This window comes from Ovis aries, chromosome 2 (assembly GCF_016772045.2).
Source record: "Ovis aries strain OAR_USU_Benz2616 breed Rambouillet chromosome 2, ARS-UI_Ramb_v3.0, whole genome shotgun sequence".
NCBI classification, from domain to species: Eukaryota; Metazoa; Chordata; class Mammalia; order Artiodactyla; family Bovidae; genus Ovis; species Ovis aries.
The window spans coordinates 60380621-60391946 of record NC_056055.1 but is presented as its reverse complement, the minus strand read 5'-3'; the positions used below and the strand labels follow the sequence as shown (position 1 = coordinate 60391946).

At 41.4% G+C, this 11326-nt stretch overlaps 1 protein-coding gene across 1 annotated transcript in view; it reads right to left on the bottom strand.

Annotated features, from left to right (window-relative positions):
- Positions 1-9033: 9033 nt before the first annotated feature.
- RFK (riboflavin kinase) overlaps positions 9034-11326 on the bottom strand; it is a 6439-nt gene continuing 4146 nt past the window's right edge. The window contains exon 4 of the mRNA XM_015093178.4: positions 9034-11132. Coding sequence (XP_014948664.1) covers positions 11002-11132 — 131 coding nt within the window. The 3' untranslated portion in view covers positions 9034-11001. The remainder of the gene's footprint in view (positions 11133-11326) is intronic.

The window sequence follows — 11326 nt, the reverse complement described above, 5'->3', positions numbered from 1 at the left end:
AGGGTTCCAGACAATTATAGGTACTGTGATTGAACACTAGCCCTGGGCTAGTTGCCTGCAACTCAAGATAAAAAGAGAGATACTGTGGATCAGTTTTTCTTCTTTCAATAAAACAGAAGTTTTCATCAGTCTCTCTGAAACATTCTAATTTAATATAAAGAATGCTGTTCAGAGTGGCTGAAGGAGAGGATATATGGCATATACTAAGATCATTTCCTTCAGAATTAATGCCCAGTATCAGAAGCTTCCCAGGTGGCGCTGTTGGTAAAGAACCTGCCTGCCAATGCAGGAGATGCAGGTTCAATCCCTGGGTTGGGAAGATTCCTGGAGAAGGGCAAGGCAACCCACTCCAGTATAACTGCCTGGAGAATTCCATGGATAGAGGAGCCTGACAGGCTACAGTCCATGGGGTTGCAAAGAGTTGGACATAACTGAGCACATACATGCACAGCATCAGACCCCGTCTGATAACTATATATATATATATATATATATATATATATATGGTAAATATATTAGGGAATTTGTTTCCCACTGTGTGAGTCTTGCTAGAAAAGTTGCTCTCAGAGAAGCTGAAATAGCCAGTACTCAGTTTTCCAGCCCGTTTTGCAGCTAACACCTGGGCATGTGGCCAAAGCTTGGCCTATCTGATCCTAATCATATTAAACATTGGTTTCTTGGGCAACAGAGCCAGGCAGTGGTGTGGAGGGCATGGGTCTGCTGGTGTTTGATGGGAAGTTGTGGCCTCCCTACTTAGCAGCAGTGGCACTTGCCAGGGTCCAGCCCCAGTGGATCCAGGGAATTCAAAGTGGGGAAGGAGTCGGTGTCCTAGGAAAGGACTTAGATTTAATTAGAGATATAAAGAGAGATTAGGAAAGAATAGTGTAGTAGGAAAATTAGTGGAGAAAAGAGGCTGAATAAATTGGTTTATGCGGAAAACCAATAAAACTCCGAGACAAGGAGTTTGCACCATCTAGGTAGGCCACCAGTGCCTGCTTGAATAGTGGAGGGTGCCCCACCTTGGGGTCCCTCTCGCGTGGGTCTTAGAAGCCAGGGCAAAATTAGTATACTTGGTGAGCCTCCATGCTCCAGATGGGAATTCAGCCAGAAAAGAAGAGAACAAGAAAAGACCACACAGGGGAAAACAGTCTTTCCAGGAACTGGTCCGTTTCTTTATTTTCCAGGTCCACTTTTATACTTTTAGTTATACATAGAGATAAATGCAAGAAACAGAGTCACACAGGATCAGCTGCTCCAACCCTTATCTAAAGACAGTGTTCTCAGTATATCTTTGTTCTTACAAGGGTCTTACATTTGTTTACAATATCTTCTGGTCTGGAGGCTGATCAACATTTTATGGCCCCACTTTACTTTCTATTGATAAAGGTTAGTCAATCAGAAAACTTGTTTCTCCTTAAGATCTACTAAGTCTTAAGACAGTGATAAAGTTACATTCTTACATAGCAAGGACACAATGATCTATAACAAAGAAAGAGGAGTACAGTGATCTATAACAAGGAGAAATTCATTAACTCAAAAGTCTAGTATTGCTAACATCAAAACTACTATATTTCCTTTTCTACATTCCAATTACATCGATTAACAATGCTCAAAATTCTCCAAGCCAGGCTTCAGCAATACGTGAACTGTGAACTTCCTGATGTTCAAGCTGGTTTTAGAAAAGGCAGAGGAACCAGAGATCAAGTTGCCAACATCCGCTGGATCATGGAAAAAGCAAGAGAGTTCCAGAAAAGCATCTATTTCTGCTTTATTGACTATGCCAAAGCTTTTGACTGTGTGGATCACAATAAACTGTGGAAAATTCTGAAAGAGATGGGGATACCAGACCACCTGACCTGCCTCTTGAGAAATCTGTATGCAGGCCAGAAAGCAACATTTAGAACTGGACATGGAACAAAAGACTGGTTCCAAATAAGAAAAGGAGTACGTCAAGGCTTTATATTGTCACCCTGCTTATTTAACTTATATGCAGAGTACATCATGAGAAACGCTGGACTGGAAGAAACACAAGCTGGAATCAAGATTGCCGGGAGAAATATCAATAACCTCAGATATGCAGATGACACCACCCTAATGACAGAAAGTGAAGAAGAACTAAAAAGCCTCTTGATGAAAGTGAAAGAGGAGAGTGAAAAAGTTGGCTTAAAGCTCAACATTCAGAAAATGAAGATCATGGCATCCAGTCCCATCACTCCGTAGGAAATAGATGAGGAAACAGTGGAAACAGTGTCAGACTTTATTTTGGGGGGCTCCAAAATCACTGCAGATGGTGACTGCAGCCATGAAATTAAAGGACGCTTACTCCTTGGAAGAAAAGTTATGAGCAACCTAGATAGCATATTCAAAAGCAGAGACATTACTTTGCCGACTAAGGTCCGTCTAGTCAAGGCTATGGTTTTTCCAGTGGTCATGTATGGATGTGAGAGTTGGACTGTGAAGAAGGCTGAGCACCAAAGAATTGATGCGTTTTAACTGTGGTGTTGGAGAAGACTCTTGAGGGTCCCTTGGACTGAAGGAGATCCAACCAGTCCATTCTGAAGGAGATCAACCCTGGGATTTCTTTGGAAGGAATGATGCTAAAGCTGTAACTCCAGTACTTTGGCCACCTCACGTGAAGAGTTGACTCATTGAAAAAGACTCTGATGCTGGGAGGGATTGGGGGCAGGAAGAGAAGGGGATGACAGAGGATGAGATGGCTGGATGGCATCACTGACTCGATGGATGCGAGTCTGAGTGAACTCCGAGAGTTGGTGATGGACAGGGAGGCCTGGCGTGCTGCGATTTATGGGGTCGCAAAGAGTCAGACATGACTGCGCGACGAACTGAACTGAACATACTCCCAGGTGCCTAAGGATATGGAGGCCTGGTGGCAATCATTAACTCAGCAATGAAACCCTTCATCAACATGGTTTTTATCTTTAGAAAATCCCTATGCTAATTAAGACTTTCAAAATACTCCAAACTTTCTGTGCTGTTTATGGTTGAGAGGTTGTAAACAATCATGTACTTAGTAGCAAGAGTGTGGATAATCCTGTCACACAAGCTATTCTGCCAGCAGAGAGGTTTGACCTGAGACACTCCTTTTATATGTAGGAGACTATTATCTGGAGCTCTAAGTTAATTTTCCAGAGAAAGGTGGTCGGGGATAGCCCCTGTTAATGTCAGAATAGTAGCTGAAAGCATAATGCAGTAGGGCAGGCAGACTCTGGTTTTGGGGCAGATGCACGAGCAGATCCAGCAAGGCTCCCTTAAGGCCCGACTCACCTTTGCCTGTCGGGCCCTTTAACCTCATGACCTTTGCCACGGGCAGGACTCCTTGTGTGGCTCCTGGCAGGCACTGTCCTCAGTGAACCAGCTCTCTGTGGTCATTCTGGCCCTGCTTTGAGGTCCCCTTTGCTCAGAGGTCCCCTTTTCCCACCCAGTTTCCAGCTTTCCCATCTATTCCCTGAGCTACCCATCATCCTTCCAGTAAATTCCTTTCTAGCCTAAATCAGCCAGAATTCATTTGCTACTTACAAACAGATTCCCAGCTGAGCTGGTAACTATGAGGCTGTCTGCCATGGGAAATATAAAAGATGAAACAGTGCTGTGCTTAGTTGCTCAGTGGTGTCCACCTCTTTGTGACCCCATGGACTGTGGCCCACCAGGCTCCTCTGTCCTTGGGGATTCTCCAGGCAAGAATGCTGGCGTATTCTTGCCTGCATGGGACTGCCATGCAAGGGATCTTGCCAACCCAGGTCTTTCGCAGTACAGGAGGATTCTTTACCTTCTGGGCCACCAGGGCCTGTTCAAACTCAACCTCTGCTATCCCAGAGTAAAGAGTCTGTGGCCAAAATGCAGAGAGGCACAAAAGAATTAAATTAGGTTTGCATTACCCAACAACCTAGGTTTTAGAAATTTAAAGGTATGTTAAGTTTTCTGGGACTTCCCTGATGGTCCCGTGGTTAAGATCCCACACTTCCGCTGCAAGTTTTGCTGGTTGGGGAACGAAGATCCTGAAAGCCATGTGGCCAAAAATTTTGGGGGTCCTTTTGACCTCTGTATCTGCCTTTTGATCTCTGTATCTGCCTTTGACCTCTGTATCTGCCTTTTGGCCTCTGTATCTGCCTTTTGGCCATGGTTGCTGACTTTACAACCTAACCTCTTCGTAAGATGAGGCTCCTCTCTGCACAGCAATGGTAAGCACACAAGACTCTTAAATGTACAGGGACTAGCAACAACCCCTTTCCTGCATACCCTTCAGCAGCTCTGCCCTCCCCATTGTCCTGAGTAACCCAGGTAACTAGTACTGGTTTAGAACATTAATCTTAATAACTTCTATTAAGACTAATACCCTAGGGGTCATTTCATGTGTGTGTGTGTGCTTGCTTAATCACTCAGTCATCTCTGACTCCTTGCAACCACATAGACTGTAGCCCAGCAGGTTCCTCTGTCCCTGTAATTCTCTAGGCATCAACATTAGAGAGGGTAGCCATTCCCTTCTCCAGGGGATCTTCCTGACCCTGGGATCGAACACTGGCCTCCTGCTTTGCAGGTGGATTCTTTACAGTCTGAGCCATCAGGGAAGCCCTGGGGGCATTTCATATCTAGTTTCAAAGAGAAAAGTTACAAACTTTACAGATGATGCCTTTGTATCTTCTTTGCTCTCAATTCAACTGCTCACACCTGTTTCCATTAGAGATAGAGAAAAGAGAAAAGAAGGGGGAAGACAGAGGCGGGAGGAGAGCCTGAACAAGAGGTAAAGGAAGAAGGAGAGAGGGGAGGGAAGAGGTCATCTACTTTGTTTCACATCAGGGTTTCAGGCTTAGTTTGTTCAGGCTACTATGCAAAATGTCATAGACTGGATGACTCAGGGACAACAGAAATTTATTTCTCACAGTTCTGAAGTCTGGAAGTCTGAGATCGTAGAGCCAGTATGGTCCAGTCCTCCTGTGAGTCCCTCTTCCAGTTTGCAGACTGTCCACTTCTCATTATATCCTCACATAGTGGAAAGACAGTGAGAGAGCTCACTGGGGTCTTTTTTTTTTCCTTGTTTTGGGGGAGGGTGCTGCAATGGATCTTCCTTATTGCATGTGGGCTTTCTCTAATTGACTTCCCTGGTGGCTCAGATGGTAAAGCGTCTGTCTACAATGCGGGAGACCCGGGTTCGATCCCTGGGTTGGGAAGATCCCCTGGAGAAGGAAATGGCAATCCACTCTAGGATTATTGCCTGGAAAATCCCATGGACAGAGGAGCCTGGTAGGCTACAGTCCACGGGGTCGCAAAGGGTCGGACACGACTGAGCGACTTCACTTCACTTCACTTTCTCTAGTTGTGACGAATAGGGGCTACTCTGCAGTTGCAGTGTGGAGACTTTGCAGGGGCTTCTCTTGTTGCAGAGCATGGATCAGCTCAAGAGCACAAGCTCAATAGCTGTGGTGCATGCATGGGCTTAGTTGCCCTGAGGCAATGTGAAATCTTCCCAGACCAGGGATTTACGTTAATCTGTGTTTTTATTTGCCAGTATAACTTAACTACAGTGATCTGCAAAATTTTTGATCTAAAAAATAACATTTTGCATCACAATCCAACATACACACACACATATATAATATATATATATATACACATATAAAAGTGAAACAAAAGTTTTGCCAAAAACATCTACCCTGCATATTAATTTTTTGAGGCCCCTCCCTGTTTTTTAAGCAGTTTTAGGTTTACAACAAAATTGACAGGAAGGAACAGAAATTCCCATTATACTCCCTCCCCTCACATGCATAGCCATTATCAACAGAGTGGTACTTTCTTTTTTAAACCAAGGATGAACTGCATTAACACATCAAAGCTTAGGTCATTGATCTTTCTTTTCTTTGTATTTAAAGCTGTAATATTTTGATAGCATTAGTTACAGCCTATAAACTTTTGTATGTTGCATACCATCATTCAACATAGCTCTCCATTGTTATTTTTAAAATACTGATTTTTCTCCATTATGTTGTGATGTGTTCATTCACCAATCCTTAGAAATGTCGAGATGTTTTGTATATCTTGTACAACAGCTGCAGCTGAGGTCATCACCTGATAATTTTGATAATACAGTCATTTCCCAAGACCCATCAAGTTTCTGCACAGCTGAAACAGATTTGAACCTCTTGCCTGCACTGGGCTTTTCACTGTGGCATGCAGGCTTCTCTAGCTGCAGTATGCACACTCAGTAGTTGTGGCACTTGGGCTGAGTTGCAGTATGTGGGATTTTGGTTCACTGACCAAGGATTGAACCTGGGCCCCCTGCATTGGGATCGCAGGGCCTTATTCACTGGACCACCAAGGAAGTCCCCGGAAGATAGGAGACTTTACCTTGAATCTTTCTGTATTTTTAATGATGGCACTTGGCAATTTCCCAAGATATAGCAGATTTGGTTTACTATTCCAAATTCTACTTGGCCCTTGTTATGGTCAGGGAACCAAAATGGGGATTCCTTCAGTTGTCAGGTATGTACGTCTATCCCAAATACATACTCAGAAACAGGGGAGGTAAGCAGACTGTAGGTCCAAGGGCTGAGTTACCTGTAACACAAGCTTGGGCTCAACCTCCATGTATGACTTGACCCAAAAGGAAGCCAACTTCAAAGAAATGTTAAGTCCCAGCCACATCACAAAGAGCATGAGAGCTGAATTTGGAGTGTACATACAATATATCAGACTCAGATCTCATAGCTCAGTGTCTATGCTGTACTTAATCTGTCTGCTGAGCTTTAAATTTCAATTACTTTTTCATCAGTATAAATTCTACTTTGACAATTCTTAAATCTGCCCGGCTTTTATAGAACTTTCTTATTTCCCCATTTTTGACACTCTTCTTTAACAATGATTTCAAGTTCAGTATCTGATAATCCCTATATCCATCATCTTTGTAGAGTTTATTTTGTAACTTTGTTTTTGCAACCTCTTGCTTATGATGGCATCTCTTTCTACAAGGTAGATTTATTTCCTAGTTCAGTTCCTGAAGGTCAGATTGGTTCTCCTTTATCAGCTCCTGTCCGTTTTCCAAGGAAGAGAAGGAAAGGAAAAGGCTAGCACTTTCACCAGGGAAAGCAGAGCTGTCCTCATAAATTCCAAGTAGACTACTGCTTACATCTCCCTGATCAGAACCATGTTAACAGCCCTAACTGCAAGCCTTTAAGCCTTCATAATTGACAGCACTGGTGATCAAGTGTTCAAAGAGCATCTGTGAATTTCTGCATATAGTAGAGATAGACAAGAGTCCCAGTTCACTGCTGTGGGGTTAGTGGCAAGCCATGAGAGTTACAGAACCGTTCTGAAGCAGGAGATATGGAAAGATACTCAGACCTGTTTGAGTGCGTGTGTGCTCAGTCTCGTCAGACTTTCCAACCCCACAGACTGTAGCCCACCAGGCTCCTCTGTCCATGGGATTTTCTAGGCAAGAATACTGGAGTTGGTTGCCATTTCCTCTTCCAGGGGATCTTTCCAACCCAGGATCGAACTCATGTCTCCTGCACTGCAGGTAGATTCTTTACTGCTGAGGGAAGCATCCAGACCTACTTACAGGGCCCCTTAAAGGCAAGGCCTCTGGTTGTAGAACCACTGCTGCTCGCCAGGTTCTCCCTGTAACTGTTGCCTGTAAGTCACTATTCAGGGCCTCTAACCTCAGATATGCAGATAACACCACCCTTATGGCAGAAAGTGAAGAGGAACTAAAAAGCCTCTTGATGAAAGTGAAAGAGGAGAGTGAAAAAGTTGGCTTAAAGCTCAACATTCAGGAAACGAAGACCATGGCATCTGGTCCCATCACTTCATGGGAAATAGATGGGGGAACTGTGGAAACAATGTCAGACTTTATTTTGGGGGGCTCCAAAATCACTGCAGATGGTGACTGCAGCCATGAAATTAAAAGACGCTTCCTCCTTGGAAGAAAAGTTATGATAGCATATTCAAAAGCAGAGACATTATTTTGCTGACCAAGGTCCGTCTAGTCAAGGCTATGGTTTTTCCAGTAGTCATGTATAGATGTGAGAGTTGGACTGTGAAGAAGGCTGAGCGCCGAAGAATTGATGCTTTTGAACTGTGGTGTTGGAGAAGACTCTTGAGAGTCCGTTGGACTGCAAGGAGATCAACCCTGGGATTTCTTTGGAAGGAATGATGCTAAAGCTGAAACTCCAGTACTTTGGCCACCTCATGCATATACACAATGGAGTATTACTCAGCCGTTAAAAAGAATTCATTTGAATCAGTTCTGATGAGATGGATGAAACTGGAGCCGATTATACAGAGTGAAGTAAGCCAGAAAGAAAAACACCAATACAGTATACTAACACATATATATGGAATTTAGGAAGATGGCAATGACGACCCTGTATGCAAGACAGGGAAAGAGACACAGATGTGTATAACGGACTTTTGGACTCAGAGGGAGAGGGAGAGGGTGGGATGATTTGGGAGAATGACATTCTAACATGTATACTATCATGTGAATTGAATCGCCAGTCTATGTCTGACGCAGGATGCAGCATGCTTGGGGCTGGTGCATGGGGATGACCCAGAAAGATGTTATGGGGAGGGGAGGTGGGAGGGGGGGTTCATGTTTGGGAATGCATGTAAGAATTAAAGATTTTAAAATTTTAAAAATAAAAAAACTTAAAATTTAAAAAAAATAAGAAGAATTAATATTTAATCTCAAAAAAAAAAAAAAAAGCAAAGAGTTGACTCATTGGAAAAAACTCTGATGCTGGGAGGGATTGAGGGCAGGAGGAGAAGGGGACGACAGAGGATGAGATGGCTGAATGGCATCACGGACTCGATGGACAGGAGTCTGAGTGAACTCTGGGAGTTGGTGACGGACAGGGAGGCCTGGCGTGCTGCAATTCATGGGGTCGCAAAGAGTTGGACACGACTGAGCGACTGAACTGAACTGAACAACCTTACAGTAACCAATAACCATCAACCAACAGATCAGGAATTCACACAGACAAAGCAAAAGATTCAAACTGACACAGAGAAAAAGAAGAAACATCACTTGGTCAAGATTTATTTCAAGGCCTGAAAACACTGACTAATCGAAAAAGGCCCTACTGCAATTTCTTATAATGTATAAATACTTAATATAAAATTTTTTAAAAAATGTAGACACTATTAACTAACTTCTAAACCACACACTATATGATTTTCAAAAGCAAGTTATTTAACAAGACATAAGGTGATAATATCAAACAATTTTCACACTTAATGAAGACATAACCAGCAGCAAGCTATTCAACCACAAATGTTTTTTACACTTTCCATGTTGTTTTTAACTGTGTTTCAAAGAGTCACTGATAATCAAGGCTTCTATCAAGTATAGGATTTCTAACATTAAATTACATCTAAGTATTTCTATAAAGAAACGAAAAAGACACAGACTACATTGTTTGCCATAAATTCATACATCAAAATGAAAAACAATCCAACTGCTTTTACTCATGGTTCCCCCTTCTCCAACATTAGCTTTAGATGTTTCTCCAAATATTATATAAACAGCTTTGTTCTAATTAGTTCTCTCATTTATGCAGATTAGGAGAAAATTATTTTATAATGAGTTATCTTTAAAATTACCATTTAGATACTTATGCCCCCAACCCCCTCCCCAAACCTTGTGTTAAAGTGGACAATATTACAATGTGCTACAAAAACCAAAACAATCTGTAGTCTCAACTTCCTAAATATCCCAAATATCTGTTTTTGTTCTGCTAATATAAACAGAAGTCTTGAGTGGCTAAAAATCATTTCCTAGTAGTCAGCAGGAGGAAGAAATGCATAGCATGAACATTATTTAACTGAAACTTTATTACTTATGCCTTCCCCCCAACCACAAGCACTCTTTAGCCTTAAATTACATTGTGTGCACACAACTACAACAGTTTATATTTGCTCAGAAACATATAATCACATTAAAAATAAGTAACTTTCTACTTCATAGTTCAGTTGGCTTTTAATAAGTTTTTTTCTCTGGTGGAGGGGAAATAAGTATCTTACGTTAAGAAACTGGTATATATAAATGAACGGCTTTGTGTTCATTTAAACTTTGAGAAAACCTAAAGATGAAGTTTGGAGGTGTTTTTTCTTAAATGCAAGAGATATGCAACTTCACCACTGTTCATATAGTGAAGGGGTGGAATGGCAGATACAGAGGCAGATGAAACTCTACATTTTGTAAATGGAAAAACTGATGTTGACTATTGGTTACAGGAAACAAAGGTTAAAGAAAAATGTTGAAGAATATCTACTCTTAAAAAGAAAGAAGTGCTATACAACACAAAAATGAGACCTAGAGATAAGAAAAACACTCATTTTACTGTTTTAAAAGAAAAATAAAAGGCAGGGAGTCTAGACTAATTAGAACTGAGGCAGCTGCAACGAAAAATGGAACACAGTACAATGATTTGAGGCCTTAAAGGAAATGACTAATTAAAATGAAATTTCACCAGTCTTCATGTCTTTAATAATACATAAATGCCCAAAATATAAAAAATATGAAGCCTGGATTTTCCCCTTAAGTTTATAATAAACTGTCAAACCTCTGCTTAATACAGTTACTTTTATAAGCTTTCTGATCAGCAGAGCATGCTATACAAGTACACAGATGCTAGAATTTTACCATGAGAATTATTGTTCTCATCTCAAACTAATGACCTGCCTGTTACCCATATTTATACATATTTCATTTCCATTATAAGACACTTAAGACCTTTCTAGTGGTATATTTTAATCAACATACAACATAAAAATCTTGATTATTTTTAAAATAAACTTTTTTAGTACTGTGACATGATGGGTTTAATTGAACAGTTGGAACATAGTATGGTAACTACATTGCACTATTTAAACTAATTCACAGCTGTAGGAAAATGTTTGTTTTTTAAAATATAACCAAGATAAGACTGCAGAGTTATGAGCAGTAAAATATTAGAAAACAGTGAATGAATAAATAAGGTGATTTTTCCGTCAGTGGCCATTCATTATCTTGCTTTTAGGAACCTGGAAGAATTTGTCTTCTTTGAGTTTCAAATGTTCTGGTAAATCTAGTCGTTTCTTAGCTTCTTCGATATCACCTTGAATTGCTGAAATAAGTGACTCTGCGGAGAGAATATACCAGGTAAAGATAATGAAAAACTGCTGCTGTGCTTTTTACTACTCCTTTGTTCAGCTTCTCCTTAAATCTTAGAAGCTGGCAGTGTCCCTGGCGCAGGGTAGATGCCCAGTAATGTCTGTTTCATCCTTTCTTCTAGACTTAAGTAAAAGTCAATGGTACATAAAGGATGTCCCTAAT